Raw genomic sequence first — 26,277 nt, forward strand, 5'->3', positions numbered from 1 at the left:
AAAACATTACACAAATATAAGACAGGAACTTAGTACACAAGGGACATTTACAGTGTTCCTTTATTAAAAAATTCATGGATGCTTGGTTTTTTTATAGCAAATGATATTCTACATCTACTGCAGAAAACCGCCTCCTCCTGGCGGCAACAGCAACGAAAGGTTCCACTAGCTAGGTTCCACGTTCTGCTTGGAACGCATGTGGAGCACGGCCACGCGGCTCTATAAACCTTCTAGTCGGCCGCCTCCATTCACGCGCGTCTCCGCCGTACTGCAGCGCTGACATCGATGAACCCGGACTGTAGCAGTGGAACGCGGTAAATTCAAATCGCCTTGCGCAAACCTTTAGTGTGTTTACCTAGGAATGAGCGCGACGGAACAGGAACAGCATGAGAGATGACCGAGAAAGGAAAGGGGGGCATTTCCTTAGCAAATGTCTACAAAGACTATCGTCTTTTGACGACATTTGCAACGAAAAGAGCAGATACGCGGCCAATTTTTATTGTTGCGAAACCTCTGGTATGAAACGCTTCGCAGTCGCTTGGGGACTGTTTCTATGGGCTTTTGAGGCCGACGCCGATGCCAAAGCCGACGCCGGCTTTCTCGCTCGATGGGTCATTTAATGGTTTGGCATTAAAAAGGGAAGGCTGACTTGGTTTTGAGGGGTATTATAATTTCAAGCACACAGGTGATGCAGAAAATTCCCCGCATTTCTCCGAGGGGAAGAATGGGAAAGTGCGAATGCACGAGTTGAATTTGCGCGGTTCGGTAATGTTCGCGAAAGAGAGATCACACACACACACACAACTACAAAGAAAGAAAGATGCATTTATTCACAGACACCTATTTGTGTTGTCGTTGTACTTGATTGCTAGAGCGGATCTCAGCTTTGAAATTTCGTGTCAGTACTCCTTTAAGCGGGTGCATTAGCCCTTCTCACGCCCGATTCCTGGCCAATCCCCCACGTGGGTATGTTCCATGTCAGCGGCCAGGCAGCGTGCGCCCATCTCCCCCCGTTGCCAAGGAAGACGAGGAGATTCCTGGCCAATCCCCCACGTGGGTATGTGATGCGGACATCGCCGGTGGACGCAGGTTCAGGGTCGCTTAAGAAGTGCATTGCACTTAAAAAAGTGTCAGGATACTTCAGACCGAATGTTCTGCAAAGCAGCGCTACATTTGTACAAGATGTCACAAAATCAACGAGACGCAGCCACGCAAGGTTACTTATTGCCAGAATACTTGCGCAGCGACATTTAGGAGGTCACAACACTCAAGCTACCCGTGCACGACTACACGGGAACACACGGGGAATTTGTAGTCGTTGAAAAAGTTTGTCTGTCGTTGGCTCTGTTGATGGGTGCGAGCCAATCACAAGCGATTATTTTCCGTGATGAATAGTTCATTAAAGTTCCTGGAAAAGGATTGACTGGACCGGAGCTTGATGTTTCTCTCAGCGGCGTCGTCATGCGGCCAGAGCGTGCCAAACCGTATTTTCTTTGCAGTTATATCGCCTCCTTACGACACATTTTAGATGTGGTGTTTTTAATTTGCATTACTAATAAACCAATGTGCATTTTTTATCTAGACGAATACTGCTAACACCGGCTATGTACTTGCATTTTGCCTTAAATGGGCACCGGGTTCCTTTTGCGCTAACCATGTGGACGTGCGTGAACTGCGCCACCCGTGCCAGTAGTCGGGAAAATTGTTTGTCTGTGTATACTTGTTCCTGAGCGCTGTTGCGGTGGGAGATCTCTTTGTTGACGATCGATCTTTATGATCTGAAATTTTCTTTAAAAAAGGAGCGCCGAAATTTCGAAAGCCGAAAAACAAGCAGAAGTTCGCCACTATATGTTTCGCATATAAAAATACTACAAGTAAATCTCAAGCTTTTCTTTTGCGCCTTTCACGTATCAATGCAACAATCAAACTACCCTTCCATTGCTGCAGTTCACGTCATAATGTCAAATTACACCCTTAAAAATCTATGGCTTAACCACAGCACATTCCAGTGACCAATAGTTGTGTTAAAAAAACAGCACAGTGGACGTCAATTACTAAAGAAATGTGGCCCGTTATGACACTACGCACGCGAGAATGATGTTTTGTATAGCTTAATACCTGAGACCAAATCGTCAAATGTGCTTTGTGAGGCACAGTGATCAATTAGTCATTTGTTTGCATCGCGGCGAAGCATGCGCTTGGAACCCTTTGCAGTGTAGGCTGAAGGGTCTCTTGCTTGTTTTCTTTTTCGCAGTCAGTCCTTTTAACAAAATTCCCCTTCTGTACTGAGATGCCGCCTTTAGCAAATACCAACACCATGCAACTAAAAGCTTTCGCGTTCCACGGCCTTTCTTCGACGTCGTCGGTCTGAGATTCGTCGCCCTGGCAGTCACCTTGATGCAGCGGTATCGCTCGACGGTGATGAGGGAGAGAATGAGCACGGAGACCTCGCAGGAGACCATGGCCAGGAGTCCGCACAGGGTGCAGTGCCACGAGGACATCCACTCGTGGGCGTGCTGGTTGTACTCGTCGCGGAACGCTACGTCCAGGGAGCCCACTGTCACCAGGTACACGCCCATCAGGAAGTCGGCCACTGCGACACCACACCGACAACAGCGACACCATCGGGGCTCTTAGCATGAGACGAAGTGCTAAGCTTCTGCGGAGCGACAAGCTTGGTGGAACCGACATATCAGGACAGAACTAGACTAGGGAGGACAAGACGCTAGATACACCTGGGGAACCAGTGCGCTACAGCACTCATGTAGCGTCTACTCAATGGCTCCCTTTCAATCATATCCGACCACTCGCTTTGCGAGACACGAGACTCACTGGAGAGGTTTCGGATGAATAGCGAGAGCACGCGGTCCTCCTTCTTGGAGAGGAGGCGCCAGGCGAGCACTACGCTGTTGCCGGCGCACGTGGTGAGCGCCACGACCCAGACGGACAGCCGGAGCACGGGCCACACCAGCAGGTGCTCCGTGGACGAGAGGCCGTCCGTCTTGGGCATGCAGATCCGCACGTACGGCGCGTAGCTGCAGTACTGGAACTTCGTGAAGTAGCTGCGCCATAAGGGGAGGGGGACGAAAACAAGGGCAGAGTACGTTGCTGTATCCTCCGCAACACCGTGGTGCGCTTAAAAATTTCTCCGTGTGTCTGATTCGCCACAGCGCACCCGAAAGACCAATCTTCGCGTGTTTGCTTGCAAGTATAACAACGAGGCCTTGAGTAAACTCTTAAAGGGACCCTGCAACACTTTCGATAAGCGCTTTCACTCTTTTCTTCGCGTCTGGAACCACTGCGAAAGCTATAGTTATCGCTAGCACAGAGCGGCACTGAGTGATTTGCTCGTCGCACCAGATACGCCTTCCATTTCTGCTTTGTTTTGTGGCTTTTTTTTAAGTTGCTATCGAAAAGCGTTCATTGCTGCAACTGAAGGAAAACCACCTAACAGCCGCTACAGGGCCTTTGTGGCGTAATTCGAGCCGTCGAAGATCGTCAAGACCGGGAAAGAGAGAAAACTCCTTTGAGCGAGTTTCCGAGATCTCTAATGGGCGTAGAGAAGTAATGTTTGGCTGAGGTACTTTGCGACCCCCTAATCTTGGTATGTTGGGTGACTATGTTCTGCAAGCATTTAAGATATCAAGAAAGTTGAAGGAAGTGTTGCAGTGTCCCTTTAAATGGCAACAAATGCCTCGCACTGAGGCATACCGCAATGCGAAACGGCATGACTGCATTGCGCAATGTCACAGCACGGGCCACCCGTATCAAGGGATACTTTGTTGTCAGGATTCGCCTCGAATATATGATTGGTCACTGAGATGTGTAGTGGAGAAGCAAACCTGCGGATATGTTTAGGCTCGTGAAAACCAATTCGCCCCTCGTGTTGCAACGCACATTTGCAATAGCATTTTCATTTGAAATCATATCCTCATCGAGAAATGTAAAACGTAAGCGTAAAGCGAGTGATGAATGCAGGGTCGACGCACCCAAGAAACACTCAGGCTAGTTGCCATATTTGAATGCTCCATAACTGTATTAAAGCAGCCCTTTTTTCTCTTCCTGAACAAAAGATGTCTCTCCTCTCAGAAGAACAACATCCATCGTCCACTATCTGAAGCTGCGAGCTAGCTTATATTTAGCCCAAAAGGTCTCAGACAATGGGTCACCGGATCAAAGAAGTGCAGGCATATACTTTGGTTGCAATCATAGGTAGAGGCGCATGCAATACTATAACGTTTTCCACAATCCCGAAAACTTTAAAGGGAACTTTTTAAATGAACGTAGAAAGTTTGTATTTAGTTTTTCTTTACTTTTATATTCCCTTAAAAGGTTTTACACATACACGTTCGGTGCCCCCTTTTCGAATATACGTTTAGCTGTGAGCTCTGAGAAGTTAAAAAGTTGTATTCTTTTTCTGAAGTACTGCATGCACGAGTGATGGTTAGCCCCATGATCAAAAGGCCTACGCAACTAATTGTCTAGCTGCGAATTGCAATTGTGGTGTTACGAAATGCCTTATTACGAATTGCCTTTCGCGGAGTGGTCTGAAACCAGATTCAGCAACAACAACGCAGTGGATCACACTCACATGAACTCCAGCTTTGGCAGTTGCTGGAAATGTCGGATGTCGATGTTGCTTATTTCTACGCCGGATAGATTCCTGATAAGCAAGCAGAATGGGAAAGCCTATGACATCAGAGGCGAAAGCAAAAATCACTCGCTCTACTCACAGTGAGTTGAGGCTTCGAAGGTTGTGAAACAGCGTTACTGGCAGCGTTTTGATCGAGTTGGCTGAAATGTCACTGCAAGTCGGCAAAGGCGTCATTAAAAATTACAATCGAAGGAACTAGCACGCAGAAGTAGCGATTTCTGCTGTCGCATATGCGAGGAAGTACCGAAGTAGCTTACATCTTCTTGAGGTTGCGAAGACCACGGAACAACCCTGGGCGAATAAAAGTTAGGGAATTCACAGCGAGGTCTCTGTAAATGACAAAGACCGAAAGAAGGCATTGGATAGTTCGCTTCATACTTGCCTCAGTGAAAATTCATTTCTCTTTCCTAATCGAGTGTGAATTTAACAGTACGCGTGTATTTGGATTTCCCCTAACTGTACATACATAATGCCTCACCTACATAAACAGAGTTTAAAAAGTGTGGTACCACAAATCAACTCAAATGTCAAACGTTCTATAAGAGGTTGGAACTGAACTAGATGTTACTAACTGAAAGGCCTTCTCAATCTTTATAGCTTGCTTTTCATTACAGTAGTCTTGTCCGGCACCTTTTCATATTTGTCTTTTTTTATTTCGCGAGAACAGTTGGGATACATCAGCTTCCTTCAAGGAAGTCGCCCGTATCAGAGAGAGATATCTGTTCTTTAGGCCTGAGTAATTTTCAAGCCATCTTTTTCTAAATAGCGTTCCTCCAAGTGAACTCAAGAAATTGATATTTTTGAGCTTCCAGGTATAAAAACGCGGGAACAAATTGAACTGTTGAGGGGCAACGTCGAACACTTTCTGAAGAGATGGCAGTAAAAAAACAATGTTCGCTAAAGGGCTCATGGTGGTTTTATACTGTTCACAGCGGCAGTACCATTTTCAACGTTAGCAGAAACACGGATAATACACAACCGCTCGAACATGCTACGCACCAACATACGAGGAGCGGCACCGAGACAGCAACTCACATTTCCAGCATTTTCGTGTTGAACTTAAAGGTGTCCTCATGAACGTCCATCAGGTTATTCTCGCGCAAAATGCTGCAATACAAACGGCGAAAATTCAGTGGCAAACCCTTCACGTGTGTTCTTGCTTACTACTCTGTCATCAAAGTACTCAAACCAGCTCACTCATCTGTCATGCGGCTCAGGTTAACACACCTACGAAGCAAAATATTCCGCACTTATTATGGGCTATGATAAACGCTCTGAGGCGCCCTTTTTATTCTAACTGCCTGTGTCAAACGGGATAAAAATATTCTGATGCTACGAACATCATTCCCAACCGTGGACGAAGCAAAAGGTTTTTTTTAAGCAACGTTTACACGTTATGTGGGCTAAAATGTCCTCTAGTATTCTCTATGTCATTTTTGTCTGCCGTGCGCGCAATGAAAGGGGAGAACATTTTTTTACATCCTCTGAGCACCAGCAACCTGAGCACCAGTACAACTAAACAAAAAAAAGTTGGTTTATATTCGTTGCTTAACCACCCTATACGCTAAAAGTGAATATTGTGGCTCAGCTTTACCAATTTGCCTTACATCCTGAGCACCAGTAAAACTAAACAAGTTGGTTTATATTGATCACTTAACCACCCTTTACACTCAAACGGAATATTGTGGCCAGCTTGACCACGTAGCACTAAATCTACTAATCTATGCAGGGAGCAATGAAATTTCGGCGAATGCTGATGCGGAGTATACGATTTGGTTCAAAAGTTTGGCCTACGTTGTAGTACCACGCAATGTAGTTGTTGTTGTGATCCTTTATTTCAAAGGGGAAATCACGCTGCGAAATTACGCGAAGAGGGGGAAGAGGCAGGGAGGAGTAGCCGTAGCACAAATGGTGGTTCCTTGAACGATCACTACCGTCAGCAGAGCCAGGCTAGTGTTGGGATCATATGGGTCAAGTCAACTATTGCGACGGGGTAGGCCCCGGTTTACACTGATCTTGAGAGACCACTGTCTAGGCGGAACACCCCAAGGCCTGTGAGAAAATTAGGGTCTTCGAATTGGGGGGTCGTCTTTGAGAGGCGCCAGGTGGCAAAGCGTTGATGAGTATACGGCGGTACAAAGAAAAAGCGGCGCAGTGCCAGATTAAGTGGTTGAGGGTGCCGAACACTGACGTTTGACAGCAGGGACAGTAAGGGGGTGGAGATGTCGTCGGGTGGATCCAGTTTCTCATGATGTAGGGTCTGAGGGCTGTGTTAGCGATGGTTTTGTTTATGAAGATTTCCCCAGAGCGAGGCATCGGAGGAGTCAGAGCCAAGTAGCCAGCGGGAGTAACGGACGCAAGGCGTACCTTCCGAGCATGGCGTGCGCGGTCAAGTTGAAGGCGCGACGTGCAAGGCGGGTCAGGAGAGGGGCGCGACGCGTCGTCGTCCAGGGGAGGGGTACTATCGAGACACTCTCTTGCTGCATCGTGTGCAGCCTGGTTGCCCCCATCCGAGTCCGTGTGACCCAGCACCCATGCCAATCGGGCAGTGGTCCCATTGCGAGCCAGAATGACGATCACGTGTTGTATTTCGTGCACAGTTTGGTGATCACTGAAGGGCTTGCGGAAATCTTGAAGTGCCTGATAGGAGTCCGTGAGGATCCGAAAACGTGGAGGGGGCGGAGTTGCAATACTGTAGGTCAGATGATCCAATGCGCTGAGGATGCTTTGAAGTTCCGCTTCAAAGGGAGATGAGTGGTGTCCTGGACGAATGACAGAGCCGTCCAGGTCCGGTCGAGCTGGGCTGCGCCAGGTCAGACCCATACGAGAAATCGAAAGGCTGGCGTCCGTGTAAATGTCCACTTCATCTGGCAATTTTGTCGCAAGGACGTGCTGAAGGGTTTTCTCACGGGTGACTGGTCGGGTACGGGGGATACCAGTTCGCTCATAGGCCACAGTGACAGGCGGGAGTGACCAAGGGGGTGGCGGAGTGAGGCAGACGGAAGTGTCGGAAGAATACGTAAGTCCCAGGCGGAGAGTGCAGCCCCCTGTGGCGTTAATATTCGCCGAAGGTCATGTTGCCCGAGGGTTTCTGCGAGTTGCTCTTCCATGGGAGGCATAGGAGCAGCCCGTTCAAGATAATCGATGCGGGTATTCCTGGCAAGTCCAGTGATGGTGCGGAGCATGGCAGGAACGCCGATTGGTGAGCACCGCCAAATTTGTTTGAGAGGCGAGAGACTTAAGTGGAGCATTGGCTTCGAATTTTTCCGCAGTTGACTTATCCACTCTCGAGCGCTGTTGTGGGTGGCGACGGGGATGCCGAGCAAGCGAATATGACCACAGTGGGAGGAAATGGGTGTGTCGCCGATGTGAATGGTATGATGCATACTAGTGGGTGGTTGGTGCTGACCGTGGAGCAGGAGAAATTCGGTCTTCTCTGGTGCTAATTCAAGGCCGAGAGTTGGAAGACTACCGAAAGGCTGTTCACCGCCGCCTGCAATTCTGTAGCCATGTCCTCCGTGCAGTCGTAGTCGGCGGCCCCAACCCATACTGTGAGGTCGTCAGCATAGATTGCAAACCAAGCCGCAGGGTAGGTTGCGGGCGACGCGTGCCATGGCGTTCCACAGGGTTCTGTCCTTAGACGCAATGTAGGCATGACGTTCTGCTTTGCGTGGTGCCTCAGAAAAGATAACATTTTTTAGTGGAATTGTACGCACGTTGCTTCACTGGCCGAATTCGCTGTGTCATCGACATGAATTGTCAGTCGCTTGAGTGCAGTTTGGTGAAGCTGAAGCACGGGATTGCCTTAAAGCTTATCTTACAAAATAAACTACATTCGTTAGTAAATTCTCCATCGTAAGCAAGACAGCGATCAAAACGTAACAAAAACGTAAGGTTGGCCTTCCATGGAACATTCTCTGCGCCCACAATTTGTAGCGTCGCCCATTCCGGGGCTGATAGGCGAGTCGCGTAGAAAAAGAAGACACTCTAAAAATGAACGCCTTCGTTTCAAACCCCATCTCTGGCGTCAAATTAGGCCTCCTCTATCCCTCCCCGAAATAGGGAATTAACATGTGAGCTTGGAAACGCCTGAATAGTGCAACTGTAAATTAGGAACGTTTTTTATGACTGCTCTGAGAAGTCACCGCTGACGTGATTTTTCGTGTGCAACTGTAAATTAGGAGAACCTTTTATGATTGCTCTGGGAATTCTCCCCTGACTTTCGATTTTGCATGTCGTTCTCCACAACCCGCACACACGTGCGCATATAGTCGCAAAAAGTGAATAAAATGAAGGAAAAAATTCTTCCTTTCGTTTTATTTTTAGAAGAAGCCAGATTCAAATCGTGTTTTAAAGAGTAATTTCAAAAAGTGTCCAAATGTCCGCCTTGTTTGTACGGAACGATTAAAATGCACAATACAATACTGCAATGAAAAAATAAGCAAACAAAAACAGTAGCCTGTAGTTTTCAGGTGTAAAATCGTCGCTTTTAATGAAAAGGTGGGGTCATGTGGCAATTTTCTGGAACATAAGTTGGAATGAGATCAGTCCCTTCTGATTTGAAAAAACTATGTAATCTAAAACGCGACAACTTTTTTTTTGTGCAAGGACGTGTTGCTGACAAGATCCCGGGGAGGGAAAAAAATAAAGTAACATAATCAAATAACGAACGGCCGCATGAAAAATCCACGCACGTGTTTTATCGCCGGACATATTGACAGAGTAACCTGTGCACTCCAGCGAGCTGCTGTAAGTATAGCCCGCGACGAAATAAAAAGGGAAGCAGTCCGAAAGAAGAACTTTTTTTTTTCACTTTCTTTCTCGTGGGAATGTGTTTGAATGTGCGCTTAGCTCTCCATCGGGAGGACATTGACCCGCGAGAACCCGGGTAGAGGAATTTTTTTTTTTTTTTGCTTAATTCCAAGGTGACGCTTTCAAGAGCGTGGCTCCCAAGAGCGAACGCGCTATTCGGTGGAAAATTTGCTCCGAGAGAGGAACGAGCAAAGCGCTCCGGTTCCGATAAGCCCGCCTGTCTTTTCAATTTCCGACTGTTGGCTATAAAGGGCTTATACGTTCGTTTTAACATTACGGAATCAATAGGCGCCCGTCAGCTATAAGTCAAAATAAAAATTAGGAATTTCCTTTCAATGTGCTTAAAAACAAGTACAAAATGTTCGCTCCCCGTACGGTTCTCTCAAATAGACCTGGTTAATAAAATTAAGATATCTTGCGCGGAAGTGGGGAAAAAATAGTAGTTCTCGTAGAACTGCGCATGCAATGTTAAAAACTTTGCACTTTCTTGCGTACATAATTACATGACAGGAATTCACTTTTAGAACAGGTGAAATGGTGCTACCCAGTTACCCTTCATCCCTGGTTCCCTTATAATTCACCTTGCGCACACCCACAAACGAAGAAAATATATCCGGCTAACTTGGCTTCATACATTACCCATAACGTCGCTTCAGCGCTTGCTGAGAATTTCTTACAGAACACGCTTTGGTACTCACAGTGCTTCGAGGTTTTTCAGGTTTTCAAATGCATCCACCTCTATTAGTTCGATTTGGTTTTTATTGAGGACACTGTAAAAAAAGACAAATGATGAGTCATGCACTTCAATTGTGATGTGAAGCGGCTATTAAAAATAAGGCCAGAAATAGGATGGTGTATTTTTTTGTGCTGTCCGACCTTGCGACGATCCAACACTGCCAGTGGACACAACGTTGCTGGTGCTTTTAAAGGTCGTTATGTTATGGTACGCTATGTTATGTTATGCTGTGCTATGTTATGTTATGTTATGCTATGCTATGTTATGTTGTTATGTTAGGTTATGTTATGCTATGCTATGCCATGATATGCTATGCTACGTTATGTTATGTTATGCTATGCTATGCTATGTTATGCTATGTTGTGTTATTTTATGCTATGCTATGCTATGTTATGTTGTTATGCTATGCTATGTTATGTTATGGTACGTTATGTTATGCTATGGTATGTTATGCTATGCTATGTTATGTTATGTTATGCTATGCTATGCTGGGCTATGCTATGCGATGTTATGTTATGTTATGTTATGTTATGCTATGCTATGTTATGTTACGTTGCATTACGTTACGTTACGTTACGTTACGCACCCGCTTTCGAAATTTTTCAGCAGGTGTACGAGAGACGTCAGAGGCAAAGATCACAAAGTAGAAGCTGGTATGCACTTACAGCCACGTGAGATATGGAAGCTTTGGGATTGGCTTAGAAATTCTTGTGAGCCCATTTCCTTCTATGTTCCTGAAAACACGATGAATGCCGAGAAATAAATGTAAATATACTTGAATGCGAAATATGAGCGAAATGGTTCGCAAACATGCATTGGATAAGAGTTGGCAACTTACAGTATTTCCAGCATTGGCGTATCTCGAAGCACATCAAAATCGAATGACCTTATCTCGTTGTACTTGAGCGTCCTAAAAAGAATGTGTTTCAATTCAAATCCAACCTGAGCTTCTGGCGAAAGATGCCTTAACTGCGGGAGAATTGTTTTCGGGACTTACAGCCAGATAAGGTTGAGGAGGCCGCTAAAAGAATTTCCTTCAATGTGAGGGATGTGGTTGTTTTCAATTGTCCTGCAAATGAGGAAATGTACTGCACACGAAGAAAAGAAAACTGGCAACGGCACGATAACTCCTCCATAATTGAGCACGGGCAATGGTAAGTTTCCGTCAAAGCCTTGAAAATTTGAACAAATCATGGATACAATATACAACCCTATCCATTGACAAAACTTTGTTGTTGTATCCTTTGAATGCATTCCTGTGGTTTTGTTGCACGGCATAACGCTACCCTCACCAAATATTTTGCTGCCAAAAAGGTGGCTTCGACATGACGGTCGCCTTTTCCATGTAGTAAGTGCTTATGGGAAAGGAGAGGAGGGGGCAGAAAAGGGCAGGTCAAAAATAAGCAGAAAGTGCATTTGTTGCTGACTTGAACATATCTAAAACCTGATATGGGTCAAACCGCTACTGCAATAGTGTAACCCTTAATTCCGTTCTTGTTAAAGATGATGAAGCTGACCGTCAAGAGCCCATGAACTTAGCTCGACAGAGCGCCCAGTGCTTATTTCGGAACGGGTAGCCAATCTCCAGGGGTCATCAAAAATACTCAGTGCACCTACAAGTGAGACCTCCAAGCTGTAACAAGCGGACCGGTTCGTGCGAAACACGTGAAACGAAAGCGAAACAAGCGAGAGGTTCGTGCTGTTAAGCCACGCCTCAGCTGATGGGGGAGCATATCGACGAACTGCAGTTGGTGGGTCTCTAGTCGTACAATCAGTTTAGGCTTACATGAATTTTCCTACTTTGGTACCTTCAAACCAGAAACAAAAGATGTTTGATTTTGAACAAAATTTATTTTTTTTTGCAAGCCCACAAACGCCTCTAATGCGCGGCTGCATTTAGCGGATTAATCTGAGGTCACTGGAGAACGAGCCGAACAGCTGCTGAGGCCGTCACCAGCATTTATATTGTTTTTATTACTGCGTAGATTGATTAATTGCAGGTTGTGCTAAGATTGTCTAAGATTGTCTCCTTCGTATAAACTAAAGTTGTAGGCTGTCTTCTCGGTTCTTTAAAACAAAGTTTGTCCCAGTAGCGCGAGATACCGGCGACAGTCATGCCACTAGAAAACTGCCTAGTTAAATTTTTTTTTAGCGAATGCTCTGAAACATCCCGGGCCGCTCATATCATGGTAGCTAAAATATAAGGTTTAGAAAATAGCATTATTGATATTCGTTGTAAACACGTGACCATGTACGGCCCATCGCAGCCCAGGTAGGCGTTGTATAGGTGTGTTACATACCCCAAGTATTGACGATGTAAAAAAAAACAGTGGAATAAAAAACAAGTAACCGTGCGCCGAAAAAAACGTATTAAAGGTCTTCATAATTTCTGGAATTCCAAATTTCGAGGATTTTTGATGATACAACCTCGACTAACTTCGTAAGCCCAACTAAGCGGGTTTCATGCCTCTTAGCCAAGAAGAAACGAAAAAAAAACCCATTGATAAAAGGAGCAACAGCTTTGATAAACTGAGCATTATAAAGCACGTGGAAGACTGGATAAAAGTTTTTTTCTTTGCTCTTTTTCTCAAGAAAACGTGCAGTGTGCAACAAGAACAACAGTACGGTACATCATTCGGAGCTTGGCCAGGCCCTGAAATGCTCCAGGCATAATACCGTTGATAGAGTTGACGATCATCCTGTGGAAAAAAGAAAGCGCGGATGGGAATAAACTTTAGCACTATAACAGCGCAGTCAGTATTCTGCCGTGCAGAAATAGGCTGTACTCACAGACTTGTAAGATTTATGTAGCCGTAAAATGCTCCTGGGGGGAGGATTCCAATGCTGTTGTTTGCAAATGTTCTAGAAAGTGGCAGAAAAGTAAATTTGCTTGGGGTGCTAGAATTTTTCTGGTTATATCCAAATGTTCTATATTGTTTCTATTACTCTTACTAAATAAATTGAACAAGAAAATTTCTATTATTTTTCTTGAGAACAGGCGTCCGCCGACTGTATCCGGTAAATCACTTCAAACGTTTGCGCCATGCAGAGTTGAGCTTTTTCTCAGAACACCACAAAACAGCGTAATGGACATGTACAAACTTAATTTCCGGTGAAGGGGCTTTTACGCTTTGTAGCGTTAGCGAATTACGTCGGCTGTCGAGGCTTCACGCCTTCACGACTTTAACAAAACACCTTTTTTTTTAAATTCATTCGTGATGCCCAGACCTTGCCGAGACCAGTGCGATAGGGTGCACATGGATAAAAAAAAATGGGGTGCTCTATTAACCTTCGCGAATGTGAAGTGCTCAATACGCCTTTCACGGTCTCGATGTAAGTGAACGGTTGGGATGATAACAAAGAAAATGGCTTATCTCAAAAACCGGACAACAGGTTAACATGCTTGATGCACACACAAAAAAACCAAATACGTAAGTGCACTTACAGCCGAGTTACATCAGGTATAGCCCTTGGGACTTGCGTGAGGTTTGAATTCTGGCAAAACACTCTCGTCTTTGAGTGGAGATCGCAGTAACAAGCTTTTGGAACGTCCGTGCGATCTGAAAGACGACGCATAAAATCCAACTGGAAGATAGGTGTCGGTATCGGCGAAGCACAATGCAAGCAATCTCAGTCCCTTACTTTGCACACTGTTGCTTCACATAAACTGAACTAGTATAAACACTATAGCTATACAGGACTTGTTTTATTTGTTCTTTGCTTTCGCGTGTCCTAGAGCAATATCCACGTTCCCACTCGTACCCTCTAACCACGGGATGTCGCCATGGGTTATTTTTTTTTGTTGTTGTTGTTGTTCTTACGGCCTCGGAGCTGGCGCTTCTGCTAGACTTGATGCTGCGACTAGCCGGGCGACAAACTCCAGCCGCACCTCCCTTATTTGTTTCAATGCCTGTCAGATATGTTGAAGATAATGGTCTTTGTCCCTCTACTGCAGGCAAACCTCTGCTAATCAACTTTAACCGCTCCTGTTCTGTGTCAGCTCCGTCGGTTCTTCACACCGGAGCACTGCTGTCGTACTAGGCCGTGATTCTTATCGGGCACCTCTTCGGTACCTGCCCTAATTAGCGGCAGTCTTAACGTAATGTCACTCAGCGAGATAGATATTTCGTTGGCGCTATCCATTCTCCCCTGAACGTCAGTTAGGATTACGCACAATCTGGCTCGCTCATGTCGATTTCCCCCTTAGTTATAAGCTGTTCTGCCGGCCTACGTTGCCAAGCACTGGCGGCCGTTGGTGGCGTGTTCTAGGAATAAGGGCACCGTTTCCCAGTCGTCTGAGAAGCTCTCTGGACACCGTATAATAGGCTTGTCGCCAACTAACGGCACCGCTCGTAGCGTCTGCGGACATCCCATTGTTATATAGCGACCTGTCTGGCATCTAGAAAATAGAACAGGACCTGCCCTGGGCCAAGTTACCTTGTCTTTGACAAATGCAGGAGTTAACAATTAACATAGTTCTTGAAAATAACTTTTTTTTCTTTTTGGGCGGGGTAGGGAGGCGGGAGGTGGAATTGCCTTGGTTGTGAATAATACATGGCATGAGTCATTCAATAATTGCACTCCTGCATGTTTATCCCAAGTGTGAAATGGCCGACGTAATTGAGGAATTCGTCGTGCTAACGAACATTAAGACAGGGACAAAGCTAAAGAGGAGACCAAACACACGTCTAGCGTGTGTTTCGTCTCCTCTTTAGCTTTGTCCCTGTCGTAATGTTCGCTAGTAAGATGAATTCCTTAGTGAGTAACCAACTCGCCCAACTTAGCACACTAATCGACGTAATTACTTGTAACCGTACGTTATCTGCTCTTGTGCAGGAACGCAAGAACCCTTCAGTGGAGAATTTACTTAACTAAGACTTGTTGTGGTGCTTGTTGTTTTAAGCTATGGAAGGGAACGCGCGGTTATTAACACAAAAGGTAACAAGCGTTGCTCAAGAAGAAGTCACGTTTCAGGCTCGCTGTCATAGCTTAACAGCTCACTGCTGCCGCTGTAGATAAATTTTATTTACAAGAAGACATGACATTTATGAACTTAACACTACAAAAAACTGCCTACATTTGTTTTCAAAACTTCTTTTTCAGGATTAGAGGTGGTGGACGTTAGGTACTCTATTCAGAAACCAAGTACAACTGCTCTAACAAGGCAATCATTTTGGCTGCAGTAAGACCACCTTAAAAACGAAGTTGCACGTAATTGGTCCTCGTAATTTGCAGCCCATAGGAACTGAGCCTGATAGGTGCCGTTACTGAAGAACCCGGCAGAGCCATTTCTTACTAGTGATCGGGAACGCAATGCGAAGTTTTACCTATAATGTGCTTCTGTTGCAAATTCCCTAATCCAGCTGTTATGCTACCATCTTTTTCAATCAGCCCCTTGTAATTGACAACCCTTCATAAGAGGTAGACCGTATCGAACGCACGATGCTCCCTTACTGCACGAAAATCTAGGGGAGGACAGGTTCACCGCCGCCCTGGTGTTGTTCTGGACTCCCCAGCTGAAGAAGACGCCCAGAAGCGAAGGCAGGCCCCCGTGTAGGTCAGCTGAAAGGAGATTGCACCAGGAAAATTGGAATTTCAATTCTTTTGCGCCAACCGCACATCATTAAAATCTAATAACTACGTGTATCATCAATTACAGTAACATTGCGTTGATAATAGTCATTGGTGCTTGTTCTCCATAAGCACACCAACCTTCCATCATATTCACTTAGGCAGGACGAAGAAAAAAGTTGTGCTCAGGATGCAGCAGCTCCTGGCGCATCGACATCGGGGCCTTCTATAAGCTACGAGGAGCGTGAGCGGTATTTCATAGGCGCTGCGTCCCAACGGCGCGCATTCCAGTAGTGTCATCGGGCGTAGAAGCGGGGCTAAAATGTGTGCAAAGGATTTCGCAGCATTCAGTGGCCGGGGCGGCATTTGTTCCAAACTCACTTAATGGACCCACAGATGGGAAAATATCCGTGCCGCCATCGCCACAGCAAGCTCTTGCTGCACAAACCGCAACCCGCGAGCCTATAGGGGCCCATAAATTTATTAGGGCGCTATGGTATGCAAGAATTAAAGAGCAACCGTTCTTGTATACCCACGCCATGTCACTACCAAGTGCCTTCGTGCCAAACGCTGTTTACCTCCTACAAGTAACCTGACGTCAATGGCATGAAACGGTCGCGACAACTTGACTGAGAAGAGAAGATGCCTGGTGGTTCTACGTCCCACGTACAATAAGCCACAAATGAAACGCGAACATGAAAATATGAATCAGAACACAAAAATAGCGCGATTTCTTTCCATACAAGTCAAATGACGCATGGCTTGGCTGCAAAAACAAAGTCCGGAAATGTGGCTTTCCGAATATACCAATAGCGCGCCATTATTAGACCTCAACGAACAGTATTTCTCAGTTTTGCGTGTTCTGATTCATATTTTCGGGTTCGCGTTTCATTTGCTGCGTATTGTACAAGCCAGCGGACGTATCGGCTTCCCCGCTGAACGTCGTCATTGCATCGTTTCCTTTGTGCCCTGCGTGCGGTGCTCTCGGCGATGTGTGGCACTTTATCACAAGCTTTTTGGAGCACGCTGCCAAGTCAACAACCTTGCTTCACGGTCTCCAGTAGGAAACTAGCTATACATGGTATGTTCCCGCCGTGGACTTTCGACGCCAGTAAGAGGGGTGTCGTGTATCCTGCGGCACGCTTTACAAAAGCTTGAGCCAATCGCTCCGTTGTGTATTTCAGTGTTTGATGCGGCATGGTGCTCTCAGGTGGAGCAACAGCCGGTACATTTATGAAATGATAAGTACGCCTCAGCAACTAACTGAAATACCTAACTGAAACAAACAAAAAATCTAACTAGGCCACTAACAAACAAGCAAACAAACAAACTAACTAACTAACTAACTAACTAACTAACTAACTAACTAACTAACTAACTAACTAACTAACTAACTAACCCAGTAACTATGCGACCCACTAACTAAATAGCTAACCAACTAACTAACCAACTAACTTCCTCCCTTCCTCCCTTTCACTCACTCACTCACTCACTCACTCACTCACTCACTCACTCACTCACTCACTCACTCACTCACTCACTCACTCACTGTGTTGATAGTAGGGGGGAAAAAGAAGCGACGGAACAGAAAGTTAAAGAACCATGTCTGTTGCTTGAGCGGACATCTGTTCTCTAGCTCACGGGGAAGGGCAAAGACTCTCAGTGCTTGAACTAAGCTCGACCATCCGAATCTGCACTTTACACAAGCGCTAGTATTCGCCTCAGCACAAGGTCCCGGCCATCACGTGGTGATCGTCCGCATCGACGACGTTCCAGAGGTCAATACGCAGTGGCCTTTCCGGTCGATCAGTTCGGGTGACGGCGCGGTGTCATATCCGTCGCCCCCCACGTGTGCATCTTGGCAAGGTGGTGAGATGGGGCATTAAAAGCGGACCGCAAGCCGGCAGCTTGATATACGACGAGGGACGCCCTCGGCACACCACCACAATGGGCCAGCTGGCCGCCTGCAGCTCTACAAGATGGCGCGCCTGGGCAAGAGAGGGGGAGAGGGAGCCGGGGGAGTCGCCCGCGAGGCCGCCGCCAACGGACTGGCTCCGATCCATCTTTAGCTTCTGCCAGCGCGGCGGCAATCGCAATACAGAAATACGCGGCCTCGGTCTCGTGATGAATCGCCCCGGGACGATATGTCCACGGCGGTGTAGCTCCCACGTGCATCGCCATGTGTGTATAGTGAGCGTACTAGCCGGTTGGTTCAATCGCGGCGCCGCTGACCACATCAGCGATCGGAACAACGGGGTTCGCTCAAGTCTCGCAGGCTCTATCGGCCCTTGCTGCACCCACCATCAATCACTAGCTCCGATTTCTGCGTCTGCTAGGATGTAGAAGTGGGCAGAGCGAAGCCGCGTGAAAACGCGAAGATAGCTGCCACCGTCGTTACGTCGATGGCTGCATTCGCATGAAGCGCCTGCCGGGGAAGTAACTCCTCGAGTGGTTTGGCGATTGCTTACTGTCGGAAAGTGTCCACCGCTTCGCCTGCAACGCGCGCTTTGAAAACGAAGAAGGGGGAATCCGCCGTTATACTTGAACGAAAACGAAAGTTGGAGTGCTTTAATGTACAGATGAAGTTATAAAAACGCATTAGTGCTAGGTCTATACGAGTAAGGTCTATACAAGTACCGTCCTCCAACCTCACGCCGGAAATAGCGTGCGCACACAGGCCAGTAAGCAGTATCTTCTGTGAGTCTGCCCTTAGTGAAACCGTTGATACGTGATCTTTTGAGACCTTGGAAGAACGGTTGCTTCCATTTTGGATGGGCGGGTTCATTGTAGGGTCCAGACTGTTGCATAGATAAAAAAAAAAAAACATCTTAGTTACAGGGAAAAAAAAGAACCATTCTGAGCCCATAAATTAGTGCGCACCATCAGTTTCTCTGGGCCTCACTTCGAGTTGTGTTACCTCCCCTAAGTTTTGTTGTGTAGGCAAAATACAAAAATGTGACTTATCGCGCTCCAAATTAACCCGTTGAAAGAAAGCAACTCAGTCTTTAGAAGCACTTGTTCTCAGAAAGCTGAGAGGTTTAGAAGTTCTTCCCGCCACGGAGAAAATTAAAGCTAGCGGGAATAAATAAAGACAGAAAACACCACTAAATCTTGTTTTCCCCTCCGGAAGTAGCGCAGTCCGAAAATTTGGTATCACACTGAACGTATGCTCCCTCTCCACGCTTTCTCTTATTATTCCTCTTTTTCGCCAACCCCGGCGTTTCTGACTCAACGAAGGGCTCATTCTTCCAAAATGCAAGGCATTGTATCCCTCGAATGGGATCTGTTCGGCAGACATCCGAAGTCAAAAGCGCAATCAACCAATCAGAGCTTCACCCCGCAGGATATCCTATCTTCGAAGTTTAGAGGCATCTCGGAAGCCGGTGAAATGGTCGCGACGGTACGGTGGCTCTGTGGATGTTTTCGAGTAAGATGGCTCACAGAGGAGGCTTTCGAAAGAAAATGTTCTTTGCTAAGGCTTCTGAACGTTGTTCGCGGCTCCTGAAATTTATCCGTGTCTGAGCCGGGCTTAAATGGTTTGCTTATATACGGGTTGTTCGTTCGAGCGGTTTAATAAAATGGTGTAGGTAATTAATTCTATTTACACGAGCCGAATTGAAAGAAGGGATATTCGATTGGTATATGAAAGGGTCACTGCTAAGGCTGCTTTAAGTTGTTTGCACGTCATGCAGTTTACCGTGTCGACACCCGGTGAAAATCGCTCGTTTTATGCGGCCATTCTTTTGAGCTGAATTTTTAGTGCATTCTTTTGTATGCGTACTCCTAAGTGAAAAGAAAAAAAAATTCTTGCCATCATCACTAACATGAAACCCGGGGTGGGGCGAAGCACGCAGTGTATATAAGTGTATTCTTGGCGCCTTTGTGTTTTTGTCAACTGAGATGAAACCGTTCGCGGGTGGAGGTATGCATGTCTGCTGTAAAATTCTCGTGTCGTTGAAGCACGATGCGTTCTAGCGTGAGGCGCAAACAAGTGCCCCGATGTTTTTGTTTTTGTTTTTGTTTTTGTTTTGTTAGCGCGCGTTACGAAGCGTTCTAGCGTGAGGCGCAAACAAGTGTCCCGATGTTTTTGTTTTTGTTTTTGTTTTGTTTTTGTTTTTGTTTTTGTTTTTGTTTTTGTTTTTGTTTTTGTTTTTGTTTTTGTTAGCGCGCGTTACGAAGCGTTCTAGCGTGAGGCGTAAGCGAGTGTCCCGGTGTTTTACCACCGTGGAGACTACATGAGAAGACGGTTACGACGACAACGATGAGAAGAGACGCCAACAGCCCAACCCCTGAGGGGCTTCCCCCTAAAACACGTCGACAACTTAACACACTAGAGATATTGGGGTAGTCGCGGAAACACGCTTAACCTCCTTTTCATAACCGTCAGCGAAATGTTAAAAATGCTTCATTTTATCTAGCCTCTGAGTCGCGGAGTCAATGTGCGATTTAAATTTTAAATATATAGGCCAATAGGCTGGAATGCCAATTTAAAAATGTCGGACAGCGAGCAAGGCACTAAAAGCAGGTTCCACAAAGCGAGGCAGTGAGAGCCGTCTACTTCGAAATATCTGGGAATCGCAAGCAGCATTGTATAAGGTAGCGCGTATCTGAAGAAGGCGCTGCGGTAATCGACAGCCTTGCAAACATAAAAATGGAATCATCACTGGAGACCGTTGGGGATGAAAACGCAACTCTCATTCTCAAACGCGGGCACTTTAAACCATATTGCACTACAGCTTTCAACAAAAATTGGCTCTTTAGAGCTGGCAAGGCCACGCGCACCTCCTCGAAAGTACTGGAAGCTTCGACGAAACTGGGGTGTTCGAAAGTGCCTCGCTTGGGCTCTGTGTTTTTTTCGCCTCGTGCGGCGAAATTCCTCGCCCGGACCCTCAAATCTGCTATTCATCGGCGTCGGAACCTTAGAGGATTCACCTGGGCAAGTTTCTTCGGATATTTCTTGCATTTCCTTGGCGAAAACCCGCAGTCTTCACCGACCACGCCGGAGCTAGGCTTAGCGAATGGGCCTAGCTCACAATGGCCGTCATGGAAGTCACCGTGGAGGGCGAAGAGATTCACCCTAGCGAACTCGACGATGCAAACTGGGCCCAAATACGCAGGCGACAACGCGCCTTCAACGAAGCGAAAACCGCACTACAGAACTCGCTTCCGCTGAACGAACAGCGCGCTCAACAACCCCGCAAGAGCCGACCGGCTCGTCGAAGCCCACCGATGACACAACTGCCGGAGGCCGATATCAAGGTGGTCCTACGGCCCAGAGGAGGACTAAACCTCAAGTTGGTGGCCCAAGCTTCTCTTGCCGATGCTATCTTTCAAGCAGCCAACGTCCCCCGAAACCCGACTGACCAAATTCGGGTCCACCATATTTCTAATTATCTCCTAATCAGCACCCCATCAGAAGAACGAGCCCAGAAATACGCTGCTATCCAGTCGCTCACTGTCAAGAACAAATCCTATGAGATGGCCACGCATGTCTCCGCGCCAGCAAACACGGCCATGGGCGTCATTTTTAACATCCCCGAAGAGGACACACCGGAAGAAATTACCAGCAGCATACTAGAATACAACCCTGACTTGCAGATCTTGGAAGCTAGGCGTCTCGGAAGCTCCAACAACGCACAAATCCTTTTTCACGGCACCAAGGTCCCCTTTTGGATCAGATACCGGGCTGCCACGTACCGGTGTAAGCCATTCAGACGCAAGACAGAAGCATGCATCGCGTGCTGGCAGCCTGGGCACCGTCAAGATGTGTGCCCAAATTCAACGCTCACTGCCAGATGTTCCAAGTGTGGATCAGCTGACCCTGTAGAACGACATAACTATGTTCCCAAGTGTGTGGTGTGCGAAGGACAGCACATCACGGGTTCCGCCGACTGTCCCAGGAGATTCCAGCCGCGACCAAAACAGCAAACATACGCTCAAGCCGTCGCAGAGGGAAAGACGGACACCTTTGGCGCACAAGACCCCCGTACCGGACCAGCCCTCCTCGAAAGAAGAGAACGATCAAACACTCCCACCGAGAGAAGAAGAAACTCGTCTAAATCACAAACCCGCCACCAGTCAAGAAGAAGCTGGTCCAAGTCCCAGTCTCGACACCAGTCAAGATCCCCCTCAGCTAATCGGCAGAGAATCCCGCAAGCAGAACGGGGAAGATCCACCTCTGCCAAGAGCACGGCCCCGGAAGCAACCCAAGACAAGCAGCCGGGCGGCGACAAGTCGGTAAGCTTTGCCGGTGCTTCCTCTCGCTGCTCCTCAACTCCACAAAATCCACCCCCATTACCCCCCGATCTAGCGAAAGAACTAGCTAGCATCAGAGCCGAAATCATGCTGCTCAGGCAGGAAAACCAGGCCTTAAGACAAGAGAACAGAACACTCCGAAGTCAAATTGAAAATTTACAACACGACGAATCAGGGTCGGCTCCGCCGGCTGCTAAGAAGCGAGCAACCACTGAAACAGTCTCAGCGACAGAGAATACCGAAGTAGCCCAGCTAAGTGACCATGAAAGGAGGTTCACCATATTAGAAGGCAACGCCTCATGGACTAGGAAACACATAACAGAGTTCCATAGCGAGTTGAAGGAAATACAGAAAAACTACTGCACATTACATAACAATATGGGAACCTTGCAAGCTGCCGTAGAATCCCTCCGAGGAGACCTGCACACTTGTATGCAGGGTTTTTTAAACACAGTAAGCAACCCCGCAGCGCAGGCACCCCAAATAGATAACCAGTATGGCCAACAATTCTAAAAGAGAACTCGGCACCGTGCGAGTCTGGCAGTGGAATTGCCGAGGATTTAAACGGAAAAGGGGTAGTTTACAATTGCATATACAAAGCCTAGAAACTCCTCCTGAAATAATAGCACTACAGGAAACAGGCACAGTAGTGAAGTTGCCAGGCTACAAAGCCTTCCAAAACACTGATGATCCCAAAACGGCAGTCTTGGTGAACAGAAATCTACCCGCCCATAGAACCCAATTCGACAGCGTAAAAATTCCCCATGACTTTATAACAATCCTACCGAAAAACAGAGGAGAAACCAAACTCTTCATACTCAACTTATACAGTGCTCCGAAAGCTACAGACCATAAATTTAATCTCTTATTTTCACTAGCGCGTAAAGAAGCTGGACCTCATGCTCTCATCGTAGTGGGGGACTTTAATGCACATCACACGGCATGGGGGTACCCAACGTGCAACCCTAAAGGACGAGACCTCTGGAATCAGGCACAAATACATCACCTCACGCTAGAAACAGAAGTTAACACGCCAACCAGAATCGGCAATAGTGTACAGAGAGATTCCACCCCTGACCTCACATTCACATTACACATAAGGAAAGCCACTTGGAATGTGACAGACACATCTCTCGGTAGCGACCACTATATAATACAGACTGTACTGACGCTAACACATAAAATCACACACGTTCCTAGGCAGAAAACTCTCACAAACTGGGACGACTTCCGAAAGATCCGCGAGTCGAGCGATGAACCAAATAGCTTGGAGAATTTAACAGGCATAGATCAATGGGTCGAACAGCTTTTGAAAGATGTAAAAGCCGCCACAAGAAACCTGGATCTGGAAATACCATCTGAAGCTGTCGACCCACACCTTAACCATCTGTGGGAAGCCTACAAAAGCATACAAAGAAGATGGCTAAAAAACAAAAGCAACCGAAAACTCAAAATTAGACTATCTAAACTTCATAAAGACATAGAAAGGCATTCATCGCGCTTATTTCAAGATCAATGGGACCAAATTTGCGATCAAATGAAAGGAAACATGAGCATGAGAAAAACATGGCAGCTCCTCAGACATCTCCTTGACCCAGATCACAGCAAAACTGACCAAAGACACAGGCTGACTAAAATAATCCAGGCTTTCCCAGGCACTGACGGAGACTTGATAGAACAGGTCAGAAGAACCTACCTCTCCTCTGGAACTCCAAAATCCCTCCCCCAGTATAGCGGGCTACCAAATCCTCTGATGGACAGGGAGATAACGGAGGCAGAGGTGCGTGCGGGAATAATTAAACTTCGCTCAGGGTCCGCCCCTGGCCCAGACCAAATAACCAACAAGATGTTGAAAAACCTAGATGACGAGTCGATTAGTAACATCACGAAGTTTTTCAATCAGTGTTGGAAAGAAGGCGTCATCCCTCAGGCATGGAAACACGCGAAAGTTGTATTTATTCCGAAACCGGGCAAACCCTTAACTCTCGAACACCTAAGACCGATCTCGTTAACCTCATGCTTGGGAAAGCTAATGGAACATATCATCCTAGCAAGACTGACACAGCACATACAAGATACACAGCAGCTCCCGCACACAATGATAGGCTTCAGGGCCGGACTGTCTACGCAAGATATTCTGCTCCAGCTATCTCATGACATTATAACCCCTTCAGATAGCCTAGACACGGCGGCAATCCTGGCACTAGATCTTGCCAAGGCTTTCGACAATGTCACCCACGCTGCCATCATGGAAGGGCTAGAATCAACTAACCCAGGAACTTGCACATACAACTACATCAGGAACTTTCTTACAGACAGAACTGCAGTACTTAACATAGGAAGTGTCACCTCGAACACTATTTTACTTTCAGACAAGGGCACACCGCAAGGGGCAGTGCTCTCCCCGCTCCTCTTTAACCTGGCAATATTAAACATTCCCAAAAAGCTAAGCCTGATCCCTGACCTGAAATTTAGTCTATATGCAGACGATATCACTCTGTGGATGAGCGGTGGTAGTGACGCATACATAGAGGAGACTCTGCAGAAGGCCTCACAGGTGGTAATAGAAGAAGCAGAGAAGGCAGGATTATCATGTTCACCAAATAAGTCTGAACTCCTTCTAATCCCCCCTAAACGAAGTAAACAGCAACACCCCGACATTAAAATACACATTAACGACAATCGCATTCCAGAGGTCTCATCACTAAAAATCCTGGGCCTCCAAATTCAGAACAACAGGGTAAACACTAAATTCCTCCAGGCAATCGAGAGACATATCAACCAAACAATCGGTCTGATTCGCCGAATTTCAAACAGACGCAAAGGTTTAAAAGAAGATGAGAGGATCAGGCTGGTACAAGCATTTGTCATCAGTAGAATAAATTATTCTTTACCATATCTAAACCCAAGCACTGCAGAACTGAACAAAGTGAACCAGTTAATCAGAAAAATATATAAATCCGCATTGCACCTGCCCCTGTGCACCTCCACAGCCAGACTCGAGGGACTAGGAGTTTACAATAAAGCCGAAGAACTTATTGAAGCCCACTTGTTAAATCAATATGGCCGATTATCCAAAACCCCTACAGGAGTACACATCCTGCATAATTTAGGTATCAAACATCCTGCTAAACAAACTGGCGCACTCCCGATACCGCATGACACGCACGCAAACCTGATCATTAGGCCAACCCCAAGAAACATGCATCCCCTACACCACGTAGAGCGAAGGGAAAAAAGAGCTCGAGCTCTTCAGAGAAAATTTGAAAGCAAACCCAACGTCGTGTATGTTGATGCAGCTGAGTATAGACACCACGAGGCCTACGCGATCGCCGCAGTAAACGCCGAGGGGTCCCCTTTAGATACCGCAACTGTCAAGACCCTCAGTCCTGAGACAGCGGAAGAGGCGGCGATAGCCATAGCACTTTCACTACAACCCACCCCGACCACAATAATCTCTGATTCTAAAACCGCAATTCAAAATTTCGCTGCCGGCTTAATCTCCAAAGCAGCACTCAAAATTTTGAACCGAAATCCCCCCTTGTCCCCCGTAGAACTGGTCTGGACACCGGCGCACTCTGGCTTCGAAGGAAACGAGGCAGCTCACGAAATGGCCCGAGGCCTCACCATCCGGGCGGGAGCTAGCCTGTATCCAAATCACGGAGCCAGATCTGCAAGGGACAGACTAGTGTCTTACAATGAAATCACGCAACATTACCGCCTCTGCCGCCGGGTCTACCCTCCGGCTGAAAAAAACCTAACTAACGAGCAAGCACACATCTGGCGCCTCCTACAAACAAACGCCTTCCCAAACCCCGCAAGGCTAACGCACTTTCACCCGTCAATATACCCCACACCTGATTGCCCCCTATGCGGCGCCCCAGCCAATCTACCTCACATAATGTGGGCCTGCCCTCAAAATAGCTTTCCCCTAATCACCTCCGAGGAGCAGTGGGAGGAGGCACTGCGTAGCCCGGACCCAGGCGTGCAAACCACCCTGGTCACCCGAGCTACCGACGTCGCCGCTCGGCTCATGCCTGCGGCCACGAGTATCCTCTGACCTAAGGAGCTGCTGAATAAAATGTTTTCTCTCTCTCAACAAAAATTCTGTGCAAGTATGAAAATTTTATTTGTCCTCCTTTCCTCGGGGGCTTTATGGCCTTAGTTGCCCTTGTACCATTAAAACACACTTATTACCCACTACTACGCATGCTTATTGGGGCACAAATGTGTTTTTATTTCGATTTGA

The 26,277-nt window shown here is 46.9% G+C and overlaps 1 protein-coding gene across 2 annotated transcripts in view; it reads right to left on the minus strand.

The window, feature by feature from the left end:
• The window catches only part of LOC144174787 (relaxin receptor 1-like), a 164,702-nt gene that overhangs the window by 17,469 nt on the left and 120,956 nt on the right, over positions 1 to 26,277 (minus strand). For both annotated transcript variants that reach the window (XM_077703676.1, XM_077703677.1), the window contains exons 3-16: positions 15,657 to 15,764; positions 13,648 to 13,762; positions 12,993 to 13,064; positions 12,833 to 12,901; positions 11,200 to 11,271; positions 11,041 to 11,112; positions 10,868 to 10,936; positions 10,165 to 10,236; positions 5,690 to 5,761; positions 4,912 to 4,983; positions 4,734 to 4,805; positions 4,592 to 4,663; positions 2,833 to 3,062; positions 2,394 to 2,593 (exon numbers count right to left, since the gene is read on the minus strand). In XM_077703676.1, the coding sequence (XP_077559802.1) occupies positions 2,394 to 2,593; positions 2,833 to 3,062; positions 4,592 to 4,663; positions 4,734 to 4,805; positions 4,912 to 4,983; positions 5,690 to 5,761; positions 10,165 to 10,236; positions 10,868 to 10,936; positions 11,041 to 11,112; positions 11,200 to 11,271; positions 12,833 to 12,901; positions 12,993 to 13,064; positions 13,648 to 13,762; positions 15,657 to 15,764 (1,367 nt within the window). The remainder of the gene's footprint in view (positions 1 to 2,393; positions 2,594 to 2,832; positions 3,063 to 4,591; positions 4,664 to 4,733; positions 4,806 to 4,911; positions 4,984 to 5,689; positions 5,762 to 10,164; positions 10,237 to 10,867; positions 10,937 to 11,040; positions 11,113 to 11,199; positions 11,272 to 12,832; positions 12,902 to 12,992; positions 13,065 to 13,647; positions 13,763 to 15,656; positions 15,765 to 26,277) is intronic.

Source organism: Haemaphysalis longicornis, unplaced genomic scaffold, assembly GCF_048455015.1.
Source record: "Haemaphysalis longicornis isolate Haplotype H1 unplaced genomic scaffold, Haemaphysalis longicornis Haplotype H1 scaffold_3, whole genome shotgun sequence".
NCBI lineage: Eukaryota > Metazoa > Arthropoda > Arachnida > Ixodida > Ixodidae > Haemaphysalis > Haemaphysalis longicornis.